Source organism: Octopus sinensis, linkage group LG21 (assembly GCF_006345805.1).
Source record: "Octopus sinensis linkage group LG21, ASM634580v1, whole genome shotgun sequence".
Taxonomy (NCBI): Eukaryota; Metazoa; Mollusca; class Cephalopoda; order Octopoda; family Octopodidae; genus Octopus; species Octopus sinensis.
Genome location: NC_043017.1, coordinates 16,398,569 through 16,422,568, shown reverse-complemented (window position 1 = coordinate 16,422,568; position 24,000 = coordinate 16,398,569). Strand labels below are relative to the sequence as shown.

Sequence of the window (24,000 nt, the reverse complement as noted above, 5' to 3'; positions counted from 1 at the left end):
AGTAGCCATTTTGCAACCAGACAATGAACACATTTTTTTCACACAGTCACTCACACACACACACACACAAGCACACACACACAAACACACACACACAAACACACACACGTCTTATGCATGTTTATGTATGTATGTATATGTGTATGTATGAATGTATGTTTGTGATTGAATGTCTTTATATATGTATCTGAATATATCATATCTGTGTGTGTGTGTATGTATGTGTATCTCTCCATATATATATCACCATTTTCATATCTCCTTTCCATGCTGCTTCCATAGACCGTTGCTCATCCATCTCACCTGATTTCTACAGCAGGATGGTCTTCCTTTCACAAACCATTTTACCAAGTGCATTGGGTGCATTCTCTTGTGGTACCAAGACTGAAGATTCTGTATAAATGGTCACAGAACAGTATACATTTTCTACTCAGTAGCCAACCACTTTACCATATTTAGCAGGGGCACTTTTTCTGGCACCAGTTGCAGACAAATTCTTCTAGTTGCTAGAGATACTTTTGAGGCAGCACAATTTATTGACATTCAGTTGTGGAAGCGGTACAGGAGATGCTTTGTTCACGGGACAGATTAGAGAGTATTCTGAGCATTGTGTGGGCTAAAACATGGAGACCAGAGAGGGGGAAATAGGGGAGTGCAGTAATACCTATTGCAAGGGATGAGGTGTATAAATATATGTATGTGTGTGTGTGTGTGTGTACACATATGTATATTACTGTATATATGTGTGTTTATATATATTATATATATAATATATATATAGATATATATATTATATATTATATATATATATATATATATATATATATATATATATATATATATATATATATATATATGTATGTATGTATGTATGTATGTATGTATATATATATAATATATATATATATACCACATAAAAAAATGCTTCCTTCCTGAGCGATGCCAGGTTTATAAGGTCCAGTTTCAATGGTGTATATACTCCTCACCTGGACAGAACGCCAGTCCATCACACAATTACTCATTTTCCACAGCTGAGTAGACTGGAGCAACATGAAATGAAGTGTTTTGCTCAAGAACACACCACACATCGCCCAGTCCAAGAATCGAAATCACAATCTTACAATCATTGAATCCAACACCCTGACCACTAAACCATAGCGCACCCCCCCCCCCATATTACATATGCACACACACATATATATAAATGCTTATGCAATACATCTATATATAATATATTATATATACATATATATATATATATATTATATATATATATATTATATATATATATATATATATATATATATATATATCTAATATAGGATAAAAGTTTTCGAAAAAAATTTTCAATGGCCAGCATATTAAAAAATACCTTTAAAGGTTAAATTTATAAACAACTTATAAACAAGAGCAAAAGAAAAAAGTCTAATGCCAAATATGCCGAAAATAGACAAATCGTCAATAACCATATAATTTATCACTATAAGCACGCCCTTGTTTATAAGTTGTTTATATATATATATATAATTAAGATTCACTTGAATTAGGTACTTAAATTGAGGCACCAAGCTAGTTCAGTATCGTCCATGCAACTCAAAGTAAGGTGAGCAAAATGCAAATGAGTAACAAGGATGTCCAGGTATCAATACATTATGGATGTTTCAAGTGGCTCCGTTTAATCAATCAATTCAAACATCACATCAATTTGAGAGAAACTGCTCTCCTCAGGCGCAGATGATCATATAGATTTCCAACATAAAGGATAAACCATTTTTAGCATTTATAATTTAGAGAGTAGCAGAGGAAAATAGTGGTGGGGTCAAAATATAGGGAGTGGTGAGATAGTTATTTATTTTTATTTTTATTTATAAGATTTTATACAAACATTTAAACTTAAATCGATTGGGAATTGTCAGCTATGTTCCAGTTGATAGTGATAAATTAATTACTGTCAGACAACCTCCCAGACCCTTATTTTACTGGGACCATATACTAGCTTTATCTACATAAAAGGATATGTCTCAGAGCTGCTAGTGAGAGTATGACTGATGGGGAAGAGGTGATAACTAGAAGAAGGAAGGATGTTGGTGGCTAGTCCTTATTTAGATTATCAAATAAAAGTGAAAAACAAAAGAGGTTAAAATAAGCTCTAAGGGTGGGAATTAGAAATGAGGAATACAGGATGTGGTAATTCATAAGTTAACAAATTTATTATATTAATTGATACCTGGACATCTTTGTTACTTATTTGCATTATATATATATATATATATATATATATACATCTGTGACCATTTTGGAATCACAATGAACAACACAACAGCCTACCATCCACAATCCAACGGGTTAGTGGAGAGATTTTACCACCGCTTGAAGGAATCCCTGACAACCAGACTTAACGGACCCAATTTGGATTGATCAACTTCCATGAGTGATGCTGGGAATCCGCACCGCTCCAAAAGAAAATCTCAACAATTCCACCATAGAAATGTGTATGGTTCCCCTCTTACAGTACCAGGAGGGTTCCTTCCGAATATGAAGTCAGACCTGGATGTCAAAAGGTACCTCCCTCAATTGAGAGACAGCTTGGGGCCAGTGGCACCTTATTCCTTTGTCAACACACGGTACACCCAGATCATCCGTACCAAACGACCTCCACACAGCTAACTTTGTGTTCGTTCAACGTGTAATGAAGCACCATTTCATATACACATTACTAAGACCAAAACCCCTCCAGTCACCCTACGATGGTCCATATGAAATCATATGTCCGAGAGACAAATCATTTCAACTCCTAATTGGCGGATGACAAGACATAGTTTCCATCGATAGGTTGAAACCGGCTCATCTCGATATTGACAGCCCCGTTCAGGTAGCTCAACCACCAAACAGAGGCCGCCCCAGGCAGAGTGCACCAACCCTTGGCAAGGAACAGTCACCAAAGAGCCGAGTAACCACATGCTCAGGCAGGACAATTAAAACGTCTTCCCGGTTCCAATAACAGTCAACAGTTCTTGGGGGGCAGGATTTAAGACATGCGTACTGTAGACAGGGACTTCGCTGCGAGCTAGCTAGGGAGCTAGACTGCAGCGAATTGGACTTCCAGTTGAGCGGGCTTCCAAGAGGCAGAAGTAGCTGGTAGCTGTAGTGAAAGATTTATTCCTTTTTAGTACATCAAACTGTACTTAAAGGAATAAATCTTTCGCTAACACATTCTCATCTCCATGAGTTTATTTATGTATAGCTTAACGAGGCTATAAAGGATTATCAATCCGGGCAAAATACTTTATAAATCCTCTGTTAGTACACCGGGCTCATAATATTGTTTAGATTAGTAAAGAATTCCGTGTAATTCTTGTGACAGGGCTCGAGGTTATAGTTCATAGTCATTCCATATTGTAAATCCATGCTTGTGTTCCAGTTATGCTGGATTTTACACAGAGTGGTGTATAAGACATGGCATAAATAATGGTCGTTACGTATTACTTTATTGTACTAAATTCGACTTAAAACTGTTTCCAGTGGTCATTATAGGTATATTATTGATAGATTTACTCAATTAGCCCATGAATCGGTTGAGAATAATCGAACGACCCAGAGAATTAATGTTATTTTCGTCAGATTCGTTTCTAGTTATAACCAGTGTTCTGCTTGGTTTTAACCAGAAATAACTCTGACAAAAGAAATATCAATTCTCTCGGTCGTTCAGTTTCCCCAACCGATCAATAGGCTTATCAATCTACCGATAACGAACTTATAATGACTTTTAGCAACAGCTGTAAGTCAAATGTACTAAGATTGATTAATATGTGATGATCCTTATTTATGACTTGCCTTGTATAAGTGCGTGAGTGCAAACACTTACGTAGAAAGGTTCGTGTGTGATCTTACCTGCGCTCTGTGGCTCAAGTTTCCAATAATATGATACTTTGCCGTAGTATAAACAGTAATTACGTACGTCCAAATATCGGACTGACCACTATGGTCACCATATATATTTACAGGCGCAGGAGTGGATGTGTGGTAACTTTGAGTTTTCTCTTGAAAATAGCTGACAACAAAAACAAAACACAGCTTCTTTCGATGGGGAGTACATCATCCAAGTTCTCAAGATTTTTCCCCCCGCTTTGTAAAGTTCGAAAAAACCCAGTTTCTTGACAGTCTTCCAGTCTCCCCTTTCAGTTTTCTTATTTGTCCCGGACGTACAACTTCTTTGAATCCACAGTCAATATTTTTGCCCAAAACTTCGATCCTTGTTGCTCAAGGATTTCCCGAACCACCGTCACCTTGATTAAACTTAGCAGGCCACATCCCAATGTCTTTCAAATTAATATTAGAGTTTTGTTCTTCAGTAGTTTCTGGTGGATCAGCATCATCATCATCATCATCTTCTATTTCCTCTTCAAGTTCTACTTCATGACCTTCTACAGTAATACCAGTTTCAGCTGAACGCTTGGGTCTGATGAGAAATTTAATTAGGTTAATTATGTCACCTTCATTTCGCATTTCTTCTTCTTCTCTCGTTCTTCTTTTTTTTTTTTTCGAAATGTTGCACCGCTATCGTTAATTCACTTCATCTCAAATTATATCAGTGATATCGTAAATTTATATGAATAAAAGCAAATAGAGTATAGACCATCCTAAAAAATAATCAACTTCCTGAATATCATCGACACACTCTCTTATCCAATAACACACAACATTACTGTATTAACAATATTACGCAATATTAACACAAAAATACAAGTTTACTGATGATAAATTTAAATTTTAAGGAAATATTAATAGCTACTATACATTATTAAAGTCTATATTGTGCCGCCCGGGACGGACCGCCCTCCCCGTCGCCCCTCTTGGTAGGCATTGGGCCGGTTTATGAGATTACCTTAAATTTCACGTCCATAAAGCTAAGCCCTTTATGAACGTGACACCTAAGATAATCCCATAAATCGGATTTATGTAACTTCTTATATATAGAAAGGAACTCTAATCTTTTGATAAGCATAACAAATGCGCAACCGGTAAAAAGAACTTTCACGTAATTAAATTACTTAAATTATTTTGTCAGCATTTTCTTCATTTCCTTTTTTATATATCACAACTCGTGTTCCACATCTCCTTTTTTAATATATATATATATATATATATATATATATTATATATATATATATATATATATATATATATATATATAATATATATATATATATATATACATATATATATATATATATATATCTATATATATATATATTATATATATATATATATAGATATATATATATATATATATATATAATAAAATATTAGGAATAAATCCAAACTTACAGGGAAAAATCAGATTTAGGATTGAATCCAATTTTATAGTAAAATATTATATTATATTAAATTAGAGATAAAACCACTATTAGGCAAATCATACAATGAAAAACTTAAGCCATACATAAGATAATTAATTTATATTATTTGAAATATATATCAAAATTATTAAAAAAGATAATTAGTATAACACTACAATCCTTTCATGGCTGTCCAATTCTTAAAATTTCGGTTTACACTCATTCTTCATGTGATTTAAATATCTAAAATATAATCAGAAATATTTAAACAATATTTTTAAGATATAAATAATATAATAATATATTTCTGATTATATTTTAGATATCTAAATCACCTGAAGAATGACTGTAACCCGAAATTTTAAGAATTGGACAGCCATGAAACGATCGTAGTGTTATACTAATTATCTTTTTTTAATAATTTTGATATATATTTTAAATAATATAAATTAATTAATCTTATGTATTGGCTTGAGTTTTTCATTGTATGATTTGCCTAATAGTGGTTTTATCTCTAATTTAATATTATATATATATATATATATATATATATATATATAGGAGAAGAAAAATAGTAAGACAGAATGCTAAACTGAAAGCAAATTTTAATAAAAATGGGTGTATGAAAAATTAGAAAAAAGGAAATCAAACCAGATTTCATTACAAGGCAAATTTTCAAGATGGGAAAAAAAAATTTTTTAATTAGTATTATTGAAATAATACTCTGTGTTTATCGAGAAGATGGTAGAAAAGGCGTGTGATTCGCTGTTCTTTAAAATACCTGGTGGTTCGTACCTGCTGAAGAATCAGATTACGTCGTAAATTATGAAGTATCTGCACTGATAATAAGATTATTTTTCTGCCTCAGAATCGTGCATATGCTTAATTGCATTTATCCATTACTTTCTATTGTATGTTATTTATCGCTTAATGCACAATGTAAGTTGCTACTGAATCTGGAACCGTTAGTAAGATTACACCATCAATTTCGATATGCACGCACACACACACACACACACACTCACATACACATGCACATACACTCTCATACACACAGATGTATGTATATATATATATATATATATATATATATATATATATATTATATATATATATATATTATATATATATATATATATATATATATATATCTATATATATATATATATATATATATATATATATATATATAGGACTTCTTTCTGATTCAGTTTTCGTCTACCAAATCTCAAAAAGCTTTAGTCGGCTCGAGACTATAGTAAAAGACATATGCCCAAGGCGCCAGGTAGTGGAACTGAACCCGGGACTGCGTGGTTGGTAAATGTGTAGGTATCGGTGTGTGAATAAAAAAAGTGCACTTGTTTGTTCACATTTTTGCTAACCTACACTCGGTAACTTTAGATTTCCCGCATCACAAAATCACCTCCTGACTTTTCACCTTCGAAGAGGTGTGGACAAAGGGAGTCCTTAAATGGTAAAAGAAACAAAAAAAAAAAAAACATAATGACAACCACCTTTGAAAAATTAAAGAAAAAAACAGTCAATAATATATTTTTCTAACCCAAAGAAAAGGGGATATAAAACAAATAAACGAACGAATACACACATATATTGTGCCTGCAGTGGTGGTTAGGCTAGGATCGATTGGGACAGGTGGTTGATGAAGAAGGCTGAAGTGCTCTTTCCAGCATTCGAGACAGGCGGTTTCTGTGGTGATGACGTTCGCCAGGGCTGTTCTGAACGGGGAACCGGTACGAGCTCTGCAGAGCATGGTGAACACCTACCTGAAGTCGTTGTTCCTTGCTCCTGCCTCCAGGCGCTCGGCTTCTTCCGCCCAGAACTTCTCCCCGTCATCTGTGATGACCTTGTGAATCCGGTTGAGCCGGCGTTACTCATTCGTGTCGTCGTGCAAACGAGCCTTGCGACCGCATTTCTTAGCCTTTAGCGTTCACGGGGAAATTCAGGGCCGCTTGGGAAGGGGTCTTGAGTTTACCAGGACGTCATGGGCAGACTGGTTGACGCTTGACTTAAGATCTCTAAGTTGACAGTCTCATCCTCGGCCAGGACACTGAAGCGAATATAGAAGCAATGTTGGGATCACAGAAACAAGAAGTGTCAGGGCGGGGCTGGTTCTTGGTGGCAGGATCTTTCCGCAACTTCAGCTTAAGTGTTGCAGCCAGCAATCTATGATCGGTATTGCCGAGTTGAGCTCCCTATAAACCCACCAGTTGGTGACAAATGACATCCAGCGGCGGCAGATGATGTGGTCGATCGCTGTCCGGACCGTGCCAAGTCCAGCGATGGCTAAGTTTGTGGTGGAACCAGGTGTCGGCGATATAGAGGTTGTTGTAGTGGTATAGGAGCAGCAGACAATTATCATTGTCATTGGTAGATGGAGCGGCGAAAGTTGTGCCAATGGATTGAACTTGGAGTGAGTCGGTTGAAGGGAACCTGGGATAAAAGGAGATGGTAGCATTGGGGTCCGTCGAGATCGTGATGTCGTGGGGGTGGGATTTGTCCTAAAACCTGTTGGGGTTGGTTGTAGTTGTCATCCTTGACTGGGTCCTCTGTAGGCCACGACGATAGTCATCTTCCCGTGCCCATGGTGAAAACGGGCAGACAGCGTGCATAGCTCACCAGGTTGCAGCTGATGTGCGACTTGCAGGCGTGCTTGGGTGGAGCCAGTGTCACGCCGCAAAGGCCACTCTAGATGTGGCAGTGGTCTCTTGCGATGAGCCAGCCACTGCCGGGCGGCCAGCGTGTTTCGCAGAGTCCTGCCAGGGTGATGTTGTAGTTCTCGGACAGCGGAATGGCTGCCCTGGGGCGATGGAGTTCCTTGAAATTCACCGCCTTGATATCGTCTTTGTTGACCTCAAAGCGACATTCGACATGGTCAACCACGCATCCCTCTGGAAAATTCTGAAGCTCGTCGACGCGCCTCTCTAGGTCACTGTCCTGCCCCAATGGCCCTATAGCAGAGCCTATAGAGAGCTGCGTGCGGGTAAACGGAAAGGATTCTGACTGACTTCCCATCGACAGCGGGGTCAGACAGGGCTGCGTGGCTTCCCCCCCCCCCGACCTTTTCAACTGTGTCATCAATTATCTGATGATCGAGCGCTGTGAGGGAGTTTCTGGCGTTACCTTCGGGAACTACCACTTTATCAACCGGGAGTGTGCGGACGATACCACCCTAATCATCAACTCGATTGACCTGCTCAGGGACACACTAACCAGATACTAACCGAGAGAAATCAACAAAGCTTGGCCCTTAAGTGAGCTGGGCGAAGACCAAGCCGATATATATTTATTTATCGATATGTGTGTCTGTGTGTGTGTGTGTGTGTCTGTGTGTGTGTGTGTGTGTGTGTACGTATGTTTGTATGTGTGCGTGAATAGTTGTATATACGTATACATCCATACATATACTCATAAATATGCATACACACACATTTGTGAAAGAAATTTATCTCACAAATGGAAACAATAAAAATGGGGAAAATGTGTTTCTTTTATACAAATTTGTCCATTCTATGGAGAAATGGATGAAAATAAAAAATCGGTGTTTCTTGAACACGGATTTCATTTAGTTATGGTTTGGCATTTGGCAAAAAGGATGTTCCTTATATATAAAACGTCATCTGTAAGCTATTTTTATCACAAATTTCAATATTTTTTCTGTTTTTTGTAATTTTTTTGTCAATCACCTGAATATTTTGTAAGATTTTCATTGGATATTTTTGCAGTGAAATCCACCAATCTTTGCACTTTATAGCTTCCCTAATGAACATTCAAAATTAGCATGTCTACGTGTAAGAATAGAAACACGTACATCAATTATCAATAAAATCTGTATTCATAACTTACCCTTCTTTGTGTTCTGTCTTGATTCAAATTCCTATTTGTTTAACTCTACTTTTTGTCTTTCTATCTGCCTGCCTGATTATCTATCAATCTGTCTGTCTGCCTATTCTTTGCGCAGAATGACTTCGATCTTTCCTGTACCAGATCAGAATACATGCCTTCTATCTCGAGGGCCTGAGTCACGAGTTGTCTTATTGGACCCTTTCCTCGAGCCAGAGTTCAGCACTCTGGGCTACTTTACAAAGTTTACTAAGGCAAGTTGAGCCAATTCAACCTCTGGAAACATAACATCACCTAGACAGAAATTTCTGCACTTCGGTTGCATTGCTCGAGTGACAGAAAGTTGTGGGCTCTCGACTGCTTGAGATGAACTGGGAAAAACACATCTGAATGACGGCAGTCACACATATTCACTGTCAAGGAATTGGTCCAACCCTGCGACAGGTACTGACAACAAATGGGGCGCCTGACCAGTGGAATACATCCTTCCATGAAAATCGAAGAGCAGTCTCCAGTCTGCCTGAACTGCAGCAAGGCACCGTGGTTGGGACGATATTAGAATATAGTGAGGCGATCTTGACGTTTGCCGCCTTTTCCCGACTTTTCGGAGATAGTTTTCGCTCTACCTATTTCGGAGCAAAGCAGGCCACTCTGTTCGTTTCCTCGTCCTAATTCTTCCTCACCTGGAGATCTGGACCGAACCAATTGAAAGGAATTTAACAGGCCCGTCTATCCAGCACTCTACAACATTTATGCCTCTCTAGATACCTATTTCTTTACTACCCACAAGGGGCTAAACACAGAGGGAACAAACAAGGACAGACAAACGGATTAAGTCGATTATATCGACCCCAGTGCGCAACTGGTACTTAATTTGTCTACCCCGAAAGGATGAAAGGTAAAATCGACCTCGGCGGAATTTGAACTCAGAACGTAACGGCAGACGAAATACGGTTACGCATTTCGCCCGGCGTGCTAACGTTTCTGCCAGCTCGCCGCCTTCAGATATGCTTCTCCGGATACCGAGCTGCAACGCCACCGACTTTACATCGCTGATTTTGGCCCCTGTTATCGTCTCGTACTCTGTTACAGCGGTACCAATCTTTGGTATTCTTGATACCCAACGTTATTATAGTGGGCAACCGTTCGCATATACCAGTGCAGAGCATCTTAGTTCGTATTGGATGCCCTTCAATGTTTCTGGTTTTCGGAATACTGACTCAAGACCCATCCCATGAAGAAGAAACGAAAGGAAGTAACCTCGAGGGACCGAGCACGTGATGCTGAATTGTTATGATAGCTGAGCTGCCTTTCCTCCCTAAACACCAAACTGATATTGTTCTACATTGCGCTGACCCAGCGATGAAACCAGTTGCTTTGGAGACAGCCATCATGTGTTAGTGGTCTATCGAAAGCTTTCGAGTGATCGAAGTCATTTAGGACTCCGTCTGTGCCAGGTTCTTTTTAATTTCTTTCTGAGATGTATCACATGAAGTAAAAGTTATGATTGATCTGTTCGGAGCACTACACGTTTGCGTATCACCAAAAAGACTTTCGACATGCGCCAACTTGTATTCCGCTTTTTTGTGTCCTTTCTCAGCAGCACCATCGCTACCTTGCACACAAAACTGGGGATTTTCGCATTTTGTATGGAATATCTACCAAGAGTTCGGCATACAAGTCTGACATATAGACTCAGACCTCGTCAGGACAATCCAAACCAAGTGGTTTTGGCTTTCGAGTAGCTAGTCGACGCTTCTAGTATTTGTGTGACCGTTGCCACCATTGCCGAAAGTCGTGGCATGACGTCGTGTGAACATTGAAGTCTCTTCTTTTGTAATCCAGTCCACCACTCGTTTCGAAAAGCTGCACACATATACTTGGAATCGAGTGATGTGCAGTCTTCATGGTCTGCCAAAGACCAAATTGTGGCTTTATTGTCATGCTGCACCCCTGACACTCGACTCATCGTACAGCTTGTGTTCTTTGGTGTCTTAGCGTAGACGCTTAAGCTCTGCTAGCGCAGCACTAAAAAGTGGGACGTTCCTAGGAAAGACTCTATGTTGGGGCGTCAACGGCTACTAGTCGGAATAGCCTTCACTGGTGGTCACGCCCAGACCCATCATCTTAATTCCAGGAAGGTATATCGTATTTCGTAATCCAGACCTTCCCAAACATCACCGCGACTCTCCTACAGGATTCCCGTCCAGCCGTGGCTGTTATCGATGTATCTCGGAAATTCTGTTCTCACTGATGGTCACCACATCTATGAACAGCGATCTGTGGTAGTCGAACAGGTGACTTTGCTCTTGAGACCATGACCATCGTGCCTTGCTCCGTATTATATTTGACTAGATGGAACGCTTGCTCTTCCGCTTCTTGTAAAGGAAATGTGTCCTGCTGGTCAGACATCCTATTTGCTGTCAGCATCCGCTGCGTGAAGGGTTGGGCATGCCTTGGCTGATGATGTGCGCACATGCGCTGAGGCTGCTACAATTCAATGCCGATGGGCAGTACATGTTAGAATGCAATATGATCGCATTCCGAAAATTCTTTTGTATGGTCAACAAGTAGAGGGATTTCGCGGTAAAGAAAGACCCCCCCCCCTGCTAAGGTATCACTATAAGAGCAATCACTAACATCCTGACCTCTTGAGAAAGTTACGATCTAGATAGATCTATGTGACACAAAATGTGTCATGATATGTCTAAAGAATTTGAGTTGAAGAAATAGAACAATAGAACTTTATCTTGTAATCAACAGACATATTTGTCGAATTCTAGGCAAAATCAAAATCCTCATTGTGACTTCATAGCAAACTCCATCACAAATAGACGCAGTGTCTTTTTAAAACACTTTTGAAAAAAAATTTAGTCTTTTCCTTTAAATACTCATACATCGAAATCGATGCGAGTGACCATCATCATCGCCATTATTATTACAAAGACCATAGATTGACGAATCTGTAAAACATCTTACAGCACTTAATTCGATCCAAAATTGAAGATTTCAAGTCCAAGATCCCACTGGAATTGAGTTTTCATCATCCAACAGTTTAGATTCAGGTCACCCTTGACCAAGAACACATATGACCAAAGACACTCCAGTCATGACCATCTCATCTCTCCTTTTCAGACATTTACCTTATCCGATACATCATCTCTTTTTTTAAACCTGATAGTGTATCATTTTGCAGTTATTTTTGGCAGATCAGGCGACTAACGATCCTTCTGGCGTTGATGAAATTTGTACAAATTTAATGTCTAATTTCATTGAATATTAAAACTACTAAAATATATGTTTTATTTATTTATTTATTTATTCTCTGTTAATTTTTATATTCACAAAAATTGGTGCTTTTGTTTTTTTCTGGCTGTAAGGATATTTCCAGAGAGTGCTCAATCGTCACAGCTTACATGCTCCAACCGCCATCAATAATAAATTCTTGACCTGTGACGAATGCGGACTGAAAAGACAATAGATATTACACTCAATATTCGCAAAATTTTTGGTATACTCAATGATTTAAAATACTACAACTACGACTATTACTTAACAAATAATAATGATGATGATGATGCTTTTTTAATCCCAAAGGGTTTATTTAAGAAAAGCATTAAAGGGACACAGGGGAAAACGTTGAGTGTGTGCGCGCGCGTGTTGCTGTAAGGGTTTTACGTTTAGACAGGTTTAACAAAAAAAGAAAGAAAGAAGGAAAGAAAGAAAGGAAGGAAGGAAGGAATAAAGAAAGAAAGAAAGAAAGAAAGAAAGAAAGAAAGAAAGAAAAAAAGAAAGAAAGAAAGGAAGAAAGAAAGAAAGAAAGAAAGGAAGGAAGGAAGGAGGAAGGAAGGAAGGAAGAAAGAAAGAAAGAAAGAAAGAAAGAAAGAAAGAAAGAAAGAAAGAAAGAAAGAAAACGAACTAGTAATAAAAATTTTAACAAATAAGGAGGATATGTTGGAGGCCTGCTCATGGAAAAACTGCATAAAACTACGGGTGCCCTGACTTCTTGGACGGGTGCTTTTTCTCAGTATTTTATCTCCGAATTACAGACGTAAGCTCAGAGCAGGTGCGTTCACTCGCACCATGTTCACCACTCTCATCCACTTTTCAATAAAATGGCTTATCTCTCCACTGTTATTTTCCTCTTCAGGTTTGTCTTCAATCGCGTCCACCATATTCGCTATGACCACGTGGTATATAGAAATTGCCTGCTTTTCCCGGTTAAAAGAAGGCGACGGGACTCACCATGGACTCACAATGATAGCCGGATCTGTTCTACACGCGACAGCAGGTGTCCGACGTTAACCGTTTTCTTAAAAACTATGGAGACCAATCAGGAATTCAATAAACACCGCTGGATTGTCTACGAGCAGTCCAAGGAAGTCTTCCTCCTTTGGGGAATTTTTTTCTTACAACTTATTTTATCATCGTTCTCACGGTTTCCACGCTTCATTTTACCTAACCCCACATTGTATTTTCCTGTACCGTTTCCAACGACTTTGGTGAACCTTTATTAGTGAATAAAGAAAACATTGTTGTTGTTATTATTATTATTATTATTATTATTATTATTATTATTATTATTATTATTATTATTCAGTAGTTTTATTTTTATAGCGTACTTTCACTTCACTACCGAGCACAGCTCTGTGTGCCTTGGGTATGTGCTGTGATTTGTTCTGAAGCTCTGATGGTTACTGTATTGAAAGTGTTCTGCGTAGGATGTGTGCAGTGCCCAGTAGTGCAATTTTCTGTATGTTATATGTGTTTGTAAGTCCTGGTGCATCATCATCATCATCATCATCATCATCATTATTATTATTATTATTATTATTATTATTATTATTATTATTATTATTATTATTATTTTCCTTTCTTTCGTCAAATTTTCTTCCGTTTCTCGCCGAGTGTTTTCCGTACACCTAGGGCAGAGAAGCTCATTGCATGCATTCCCAGATTACACACGCAAATTCACAGGTGAAATATGTATTTAAACAATTAATGAATAAATAAATTCATAAATGGATGTTTTCACAGCGATAATGCTCTTCTCAGTACATGAGCCGTTCCAGTTAACACGATTTTTTTCACTTATTATTATTATAATTATTATTATTATTATTATTATTATTATTACTATTATTATTATTACCAACAACAATAATAGTTTAAAATTTTGGCACAAGGCCATCAATTTTAGGGAAGGAGGACGAAAGTAAGTAACCGTATTTAAACAAAGTCTTGGAAACGGCTAAAAACGCCAAAGTGCATCTTATGCGGGTTTGCTATGATTATTTGCCCCGTTTTCTTTAAAACTATAGAGACCAGTAAGGAATTCAATATGATTAGCTTTTATGGAAAATAATTTTTTAAAAATACGCTTATCTGACGCAATATTCCACAGTAAAATATTTCTTACACGATAGCTAAAATTCAGTGTTTACAGTGATTCTGAAGTAATTAAAAAAAGACATTTGAAACATAAAAATGATGCCCTGTAAAAGTTTTGACTGTGCATGATCTACAAACTACCTATAAACTATGCAGAGTAAAAATTTTGGGAGAATTAGCTGTGACATACATGACGAAGCTAGAAGAACACAGGCTTTTTGGAAAAGTAGTGATGTCAATAGGAAAACAACAAGTTTTAGGTAAAGTGTATTGAGAATCACATAACGATTAAAATATCCTTACAAAGGGAACGAATTAGTAATCTATTTGGTGCAACTCAAATAGCCACTGAACTAACTGGGGAAGAGAGCAACAAGCGCAAATGTTTCTAGATAGGCTGTTAGATTAACACGCAGGAGTGGCTGTGTGGTAAGTAGCTTGCTAACCAACCACATGGTTCCGGGTTCAGTCCCACTGCGTGGCATCTTGGGCAAGTGTCTTCTGCTATAGCCCCGGCCGACCAATGCCTTGTGGGTGGATTTGGTAGACGGAAACTGAAAGAAGCCTGTCGTATATATGTATATATATGTATGTGTTTTTTTGTGTGCCTGTGTTTGTCCCCGATGCTGGTGTGTTTACGTCCCCGTCACTTAGCGGTTCGGCAAAAAGAGACCGATAGAATAAGTACTGGGCTTACAAAGAATAAGTCCCGGGGTCGATTTGCTCGACTAAAGGCGGTGCTCCAGCATGGCCGCAGTCAAATGACTGAAACAAGTAAAAGAGTAAAAGAGATATGCTACGAATGTTTTCTTTGCAATTAAGGAATTTCTCAATCATTGAAGATGACCGGTCAGAAGAATGGGGAAAGCTTATAATAGCAGCAATACCAAAGAAAGGAAACAGCATTTTCCAGAAAACCGAAGAACATTATCATAAATTGTGCAGCGATGTAAGACCATTCAGCCTGGCCAAAATGAAAATACGGAACACACTGTAGTTGAGAATATGCATCGACGTCTGCCACTGTTATAGATTTTTCTGACATTTATTTGAATGTGTAAGCAGGGCAGAAATTCAAGATAGCCTAAGTTTCTATGATATTCCAAACTTTCGGCCCCTGTACGTAAAATGCAATGTACATAATCATACTATTTGCAATAGCGATTCATTTGAAACCTTCAGAACTACTTAATCTAGTTTTTATTTATTTATGCGGCCTTTTCAAGCCTAGTCAGCCTCATAGGCCCGGTTCCCCGGTTTCTATGGCGTTTGTGTTCCCCCCAGCTGGACGGGACGCCAGTCCATCGCAGCGTTACCCAAGAAACAGGAAGAAAGAGTGAGAGAAAGTTGGGACGAAAGAGTACAACAGGGTCGCCACTAGCCCCTACCGGAGCCTCGTGGAGCTTTAGGTGTTTTTGCTCAATAAACACACACAACGCCCGATCTGGGAATCGAAACCGGGATCCTCCGATCGCGAGTCCGCTGCCCTAACCACTGGGCCATTGCGCCTCTAAATTTAATCTAGTGCAGCTCTTCAAATAGAATATCATACGTACCTCATCAGATGCCAAATAAATGATTAAATGAGCAATTTCGTCAGCGGTAGCCAATCTTCCCATCTTTTGACGTTCCAAGAATTTTGTCATTGCCTGATGAAGGGAGTGAAAATCCATTTTGAATTATTTCTACTTTTATACACACACACACACACACACACACACACACACACACACACACACACACACACACACACACACACACACACACACAAAACAGGTTTTAGTACACACCATACCTAATATTAATTATGACTGTTAAGTCATATCCTAATTCAAACACAACTACGCCTTTCCATTAGACACCTCTATAAAACTTTCCTCTAATAAATGACTTATTTGGACTTTGAATTACTGATATACTTACTCTTTTGTAGGGGGAACGTCTCTTAAAACCTATTTCACACATATTTTCAAATCACCGTTAGCTGCCCCAGTTTTTAGTTTATACACACCTAGACTCACATTATTTAGTATGCTCTCAATAGGATAAATATGTATATCCGAAAGTCTTCTGTAATAATAATAATTATTAATTAATTGTTTGTATCTACTTCTTTCACTGAGGAGAACAGTGATATGTAATTAATTTGATTTAGCCAAAGTAACTTAATTATTCTACCATGAATATTAATATCGCTGTTTGAAACGATCGTATGCATGTATTAAAATTCTTTCAAATTTCAACATCTCTTCTCCATTTTTAACAAATTTGTTGAATTCTATGGGATACCTTTACATAAAATTCTCATAACACACCATATATAAATATATATATATATATACATACATTCATACATACATATATATATATTCAAAATGTGACCGCGTGTGTACCGTTGGCGATTTTTTTCTCCTCTATCTTCCCTTCTCTGGATCTTTCCTTCTCCTATGTTTCCGATGAAGAGCTCCGCTCGAAACGTTAAACCCTCCTTCTTTCCTTCTTTCCTGAGCGTCCAATAATACTTTATTTGTTCCACGTCCTCGCGTTGTTGTGTTTTTTTTGTGTTTTCTTGTTTGGATTAACTTTATATATATATATATATATATATATATATATATATATATATATAGTTCAAATTTACAGAAAACAAAAGCCGAAGGCAGGTGAATGGAAAAGTCTTTGACATTTCGAGCCTACTCTCGTCGACAAAAAGGGTTGAAAGGAAAAAAATAGAGAGAGAAAAAAATGTGGAGGGATTAACGGTTCAGCATGATATTCTTAATTTATTTACATATTTTACTTGTAACTGTGTTTGTATATTTACTCATTGATAAATTATTACGAAGTCATATTACTTATGTTATACCCTAAAGAAGATTCAGCTACGCCCGACAGGCACAGTTTGCATAATATCTATTTCTTTATTGCCCACAAGGGGCTAAACACAAAGGGACAAACAAGGACAGACAAACGGATTAAGTCGATTACATCGACCCCAGTGCGTAACTGGTACTTAATTTATCGACTCCGAAAGGATGAAAGGCAAAGTCGACCTCGGCGGAATTTGAACTCAGAACGCAATGACAGACGAAATATTGTTAAGCATTTCGCCCGGCGTGCTAACGTTTCTGACAGCTCGCCGCCTTTGCATAATATCATTAATGCATTTTATGCCGCCGGTAATTGTTCCACGGCACCTCTCTTTCTGCTGAAAGAGCAGTCAGCATAAGTGCCTTGTATATCGATTTTGCATAAATGTTACCAGTGTTTATATGCCTGCATGTATGAATTTGATTCTCTCTATTTTATTTTCATCGTCCTTCCTCTTCCACGTAATATTCCACCTCTCACTGGATTCCTCCTCATTTCCCTCATCACTCTCTCTGTAAGAAATGAATTTTCCCAGTCCATCTCATAGACAGGCTTTTGAAACTCTCACATCTCCCTTCTTAATCAGCCTCACATTTCAATTTGTTTATTATTCCCTCTTGTGGAAGCACTCCGTCGGTTACGACGACGAGGGTTCCGGTTGATCCGAATCAATGGAACAGCCTGCTCGTGAAATTAACGTGTAAGTGGCTGAGCACTCCACAGACACGTGTACCCTTAACGTAGTTCTCGGGGATATTCAGCGTGACACAGAGAGTGACAAGGCCGGCCCCTTTGAAATACAGGTACAACAGAAACAGGAAGTAAGAGTGAGAGAAAGTTGTGGTGAAAGAGTAGAGCAGGGATCACCACCACCCCCTGCCGGAGCCTCGTGGAGCTTTTAGGTGTTTTCGCTCAATAAACACTCACAACGCCCGGTCTGGGAATCGAAACCGCGATCCTATGACCGCGAGTCCGCTGCCCTAACCACTGGGCCATTGCGCCTCCACTTATTCCCTCTACCTACAACCAAAGCGACAATATTTTTTCACACGGAAAGCATGGGACGAAAACGCTAGATTATTCTACCCAACCAATCGCTTAAACATTTACTTATCTCACAAAGACGCAATAAAAAAAATTGAAATATTACATTTGCATCTGGTAAGGCTTCCACTCGGTCACGGAACGAAGGTGTATCTACAGTACCTGTGAATAACAAGATAAAACATATACACTAGAAAGGTAAAGCATAAAACTCTTATGAAGAAAGGCTGAAGACGCTCGACCTTTATTCTCTAGAAAAACGACGACGCCGTGGTGATCTCATTCTCGCTCACAACATCATAAGCGGAAAGTGTAACTTCTCGAAAGAGCTGTTCTTCACTCCTGCTCCAGAGCGTCGGCTGCGGGGTCATTCCGAAAAGCTCTATCTGCGACGATTTCACCACAATAGAAGGAGAGGGGCTTTCTCCGTCCGGGTAGCGGATCCGTGGAACAAGCTGCCGGACGAGATGGTGAAGATGCCGACGACCGCTCGGTTCAAAGTCTCTCTTGACCACAAATGGCCTGAACTCTTTACATGAACACCCTCCCTGCACATAACTCCATGTCCCCCTACATAGCCTTCCTTTTTGCTTTTTGAGCCAAAAAATTAACTAACTAACTCTTTGAAGTGCAAAAGGAAAGAGACAGAATTGTCATTCTCCAAACTGAAGGATGTACTCGAAGTTTCTATTCACGGGGCAAATGCATTCTCTGAATATATCAATTCTTTTACTCTAACTACTACGCAATCTTCTACACTTTCTTTGTGAATTTTGCGTAGTTGGGTGATATGGCAAACCGAAATATTTGCAGAGTTGTCTCCAATCCTTATAATTTGACAAATATATGGGTTTTTTTATAAATGGCTTAATTATTTCTGTTTCAATTTAAATAGTCCTTGCATTGAATATTGGAACCAAAATGATGTTAAAGAATCCTATTTAATTTTTCTTTCCATCGGCTTAAATAAGCATGAATCGCTGTTGCAGATCACTTGTTCATACTCTTTTACATACATGCGAAACAGAAGTAAAGAAGGTCTTACATTATATACATGCATAGAGACATACATGGATGCGTATGTATATATATATTTATTTATTGCCCACAAGGGGCTAAACATAGAGGGGACAAACAAAGATAGACAAACGGATTAAGTCGATTACATCGACCCCAGTGCGTAACTGGTGTTTAATTTATCGACCCCGAAAGGATGAAAGGCAAAGTCGACCTCGGCGGAATTTGAACTCAGAACGTAACAGCAGACGAAATACTGCAAAGCATCTTGCCCGGCGTGCTAACGATTCTGCCAGCTCGCCGCCCTAAATATATATATATTTATACACACACACACACACATATGTGTGTGTCCCTTCAAAACCCGATCTATTCTTGACCCGTTCTACGATGTATCGCATGAGGTGGGAATTGACGTGGACAGATCTGCAAGGGATCGCTCAGGTTTGTGCATCCCCGACTACACTACCGACAACAAGCGCCAACCTTTTGGCGCGCATCTTAGCTAAAATCCTTAACCCAGTGTTGTGTAAAGTTATGGGCCTGAGGTTTTCAATCACATCCTCCTTGTTCGGGTCCTTTCTCAACAGCGTCAACACTCCCCGACTCACACGACTGGGAATGCTTCCCGTCTGTTGCCAGGAGTAGTAGGCAGCTGCTAAAATCGGCGCAAACTAGTCCGACACGTGACCCTATAGTTCATAGGGCAGACCATCCACTGAAATCGGCTTCTCGCAGCACTGTTGTTTTTTATAAGTTGACTGTACAGGTCCCTAATTTGTGATATGACCTCGGCGGAGGTCGACTTTGCCTTTCGTCCTTTCGTTGTCGATAAGTTAAGTACCAGTTGCTACTGGGGTCGATCTAATCGACTTGGCACCCTTCCCGAAAATTTCGGACCTTGTGCCTAGAGTAGAAAAGAATATTTACATTACTAGACTACTTTTAATTCGAAATTTAACACATACACACACGTGTGTGTGTGTGTGTCTGAAAATGAAAATCTTTATATATAAAAGTAAGGTTGTGTGCTGTCTGTCTCTTACGATTTAGATTCCTAACTACTCCCACATTTTGCGGTGCAGTTTAACCAAAACCTGGTATCTTATAGTCGTGATTCATATCGAGCCTTTCTGGGTACTAGCGCGCGTCTACGATTAGTCTACGATTTTTAAAAAAAATTACCATCATTTTTTTTCCATTTTAATGCATTTTTTCGCTATTATATAAGGGAAGTAACTCTCTAAAAATGTCTACGATGAGTCAACGATTTTTTAAAAAATTTACCATCATTTTTTTCCATTTTTAATGCATTTTTTTGCTATTTTTTGGCTATAACTCGCTAAAAATGCTTATATAGTTATTTCCCTTACAAACCCGAGCAACGCCGGGCGATACTGCTAGTACAATATAAACATAGATTCGTTTACCTGGACAGACGGAGTTACATCGGATATTGTGGGAAACGTAATCAATGGCTATTGACTTCGAAAGACCAATCACAGCTGCTTTAGTCGCTCCGTAAACACATCTACTGGCGGCGCCTTCAATTATAAACAGATAATTAATTGTCATTGCATGTACGATAACATGAAATAATTATTTCTAAGAAACAAAATACGTGAAGCACACTATGCTCTTAGTTGCAACACCGAACCAATACCTGTGATTAACTGGGCCAACAACTGGGTCATGTGACCTGATGATAAGAAAGCTCTGGTGAGTCAATTCTCCAGTATTTAAGGTTAAAACAGCCAAATTGACAAAGTATTGTAACATTAGTATTACAATAAAATGAAAGTGTTCAACAATCCTACTTCAAATGCACTGAATCTTGCTCCCGACTGTTTCTAGTAAATCTATTAATCGTGCCTTAACGACTAATATATAGAATCCGAAGAACGCTGAGCAAAATAATTTGGCTACATTCTGAGTTTCAATCCAGCCACCAGTTTCTTTACCTTTCATTTTCCCGTCATCTATAATTTACGTGCCAATTAATTTCTGAGATTGATTACATCAATGATATGTTATTTGAAATTTTATGCCCAAGTAATGAGATTTTGTCTTTCTGAAAAGTGCTGCAAGTTATATGAATGGCCTTACAGCTCTCTGTAATCTGAAGTTCTCAAAAGAAAATTATCTTCTAATCTTTCTTCCATACCAATGTTAATTGTAATAATAAATCTCTGAACGAGATGTAAACAGTAACTGCACGACAACGTAAAGTATACTAGCCATCTCAATATGGCTAACCACGAAGGGTGGGTGTTACTGTAGCTTGTAGCCCCAGGAGATCATCGTCTCCAGCTGGCTTTAGGCACACTTTCTGTGCCCTTATGGTATTTGCAAAGGGAGGTCATCCCTCTCTCGTCAACCTAAGTGATACGCACGGACTGCAGTTTCTAGGTATTTGCCTGTCTTCGGCGTACGACAATCACCGGTTTTCGATGAAGGGAGACCGTTTGCAAATCCTTATTTATTGTTTTTCCAGTAACTTTCGTCACTGATTTCGAAAAACTGTCTGCAAGCAATGATAAATCTCTGAACGAGATTGCAAATACCATAAGGGCATAGAAAGTGTGTCTAAAGTCAGCTGGAGACGATGATCTCCTGGGGCTAAAAAGCTACAGTAACACCCCCACTTTGTGGTTAGCCATATTGAGATGGCTAGTATACTTTACAATGTTAATTGTGTTAGATCGAAATATTATATAAAGAAAAAGTATTTACTCTTAATATTCCGTCGTTTTTGCAAGTTATAACACGAGCATAACGATATCATTTGATATTATTTAGTAACTTTTTTCTGCCAAACACTGGATCACATGATAATAATATTTATTTCAATTTTATGCAGCATGAAGCTGGTGATATTCTTACTTTCTGGTGGGGAGGGGGTGAAAACAAAATGTAACCTAACATATTGTCTCTAAGGTCTTGCGGCCATGTGAGAGGATTGGGTGTTCTATAAAACGGAAATGGGCTTCGAATATGGCGCAGGGAAGTATGCTAATTGAATCTAAATTACGCAGATACTTTTCAGTAAATTCTCGGGAGAGAAATATTTTGATGAGCATTTCCCTCAGAGTCATCCGAAAGATTTCAACCCAACACTAGGCAAACGATGCACTCATCAAATATGCCTTGTCTCCTTGGAAATTGGTAGAATTTGGTGGAGGTTCACACTAAAGGTGTAATAAGTTTCTTCTCTCTACATTTTGTAGTGGACAAAACTTGAATAGATTTCGATGAAACAAATTGTTATTTAATACTTCTTTAGTTTAAGCACTTCATCTTAAGTTTCAGAAAGTCGAGACGGCGGCAATAAGGTTTAAGTCTCCAGACGAGTCCATTTCGCATCGCTTTATTGACCATGTTATATGCAAAATATCACAAAAAGTTTAAATCAAGTGCTGAATAAAACGGGCACACACACACACACACACACACACGTAAACATTGCTTCTATCTGATGAAAACGATGGGATGATAGAAACAGTGAGGCAACGGATGAAATGGTCTTACATTATTTTCGGACAAAATACCTAGCGGTTATTTCTTCCGACTTATTATGTTCTGAATTCAGATTTCGCCGAGGTCAACATTACCTTTCCTCCATCCGGGGTCGATAAAATGTAGAACTTGCTCACCAAAATTGTTGTCTTGGGTCAAATTTCGAAACGATTATCTTAAGTTTCATCCAATCTCGTTCTGAGTTCAAGTTCCACAGCATAGGTTATCAATACAATTCTCCTGGGATCGAGAATGAAGTATCAATAAATTGTACAGTGTGCCATATTAACTGCACATCGACTGTGCCGCCAGTATAATGATAATCATGGAGGGCGGCAGAATCTTTAGAGCGTCGCAGAGAAAATGCGTTGCAGTTTTTCTTTCGGCTTTTGACGTTGAGTTTTAATCCTGCTTTTCATCCGTCGGAGATCGATAAAATAAAATAACAATCAAGTGCCTGAGTCGATGATACTAATACTCTGCAATCAAAACTGATAGCCTGGTGCCTAAATTAAAAACCATTGTACCGATAATTATAATTACTAAAACACCCAGTGAGATGCGTTTTCAATTCTCAGCTAATTCCATTTGGCTCCACTTTTGACGTTAATATTCTTGAGAAAAGTATAATTTGAAATAAAATAGATCATGTAACTGTATTCTGGAATAAATGAAGGATAGTTTAATGCTTTGCATAAAAGTTTGGTTTTTCCGGGCGTGGAAATACACACCGTTCAGTCGTTTTATGGTCTCACAAACCGCTAGAAATAGCATCAAACCCCTTTCCCCAAATCTCATCTTAAAGTATTAGGAAAGGAAAGGAAATGGACCATTGGATGTTTTCCTACATGCACTTAAAACGATAGGGTGGTAATGGTTGGAAAGTTATTGGACATAGGCGAAGTCAATCTCGATTAATCTGAAGGTAAGCAACAATTGCAACATTGCTACCATCTGCCTT

General features: G+C 38.4%; 2 protein-coding genes across 5 annotated transcripts in view; one reads left to right on the top strand and one right to left on the bottom strand.

Annotated features, from left to right (window-relative positions):
- LOC115222775 (potassium voltage-gated channel subfamily KQT member 1-like) overlaps window positions 1–24,000 on the top strand; it is an 81,423-nt gene that overhangs the window by 55,917 nt on the left and 1,506 nt on the right. The window contains exon 15 of one of the 4 annotated variants that reach the window (XM_029793075.2): window positions 13,351–13,711. The exons of 1 other annotated variant lie outside the window; for it this stretch is intronic. In XM_029793075.2, the coding sequence (XP_029648935.2) occupies window positions 13,351–13,386 (36 nt within the window). In that variant the 3' untranslated portion in view covers window positions 13,387–13,711. Of the gene's footprint in view, window positions 1–5,661; window positions 5,724–6,550; window positions 6,900–13,350; window positions 13,712–24,000 lie in introns of those variants that run through there. 2 more of the 4 variants (XM_036512041.1, XM_036512042.1) reach the window with 2 other exon arrangements.
- The window catches only part of LOC115222774 (3-hydroxybutyrate dehydrogenase type 2), a 41,298-nt gene continuing 29,807 nt past the window's right edge, over window positions 12,510–24,000 (bottom strand). The window contains exons 7-10 of the mRNA XM_036512043.1: window positions 20,954–21,067; window positions 18,613–18,668; window positions 16,148–16,240; window positions 12,510–12,666 (exon numbers count right to left, since the gene is read on the bottom strand). Coding sequence (XP_036367936.1) covers window positions 12,613–12,666; window positions 16,148–16,240; window positions 18,613–18,668; window positions 20,954–21,067 — 317 coding nt within the window. The 3' untranslated portion in view covers window positions 12,510–12,612. The remainder of the gene's footprint in view (window positions 12,667–16,147; window positions 16,241–18,612; window positions 18,669–20,953; window positions 21,068–24,000) is intronic.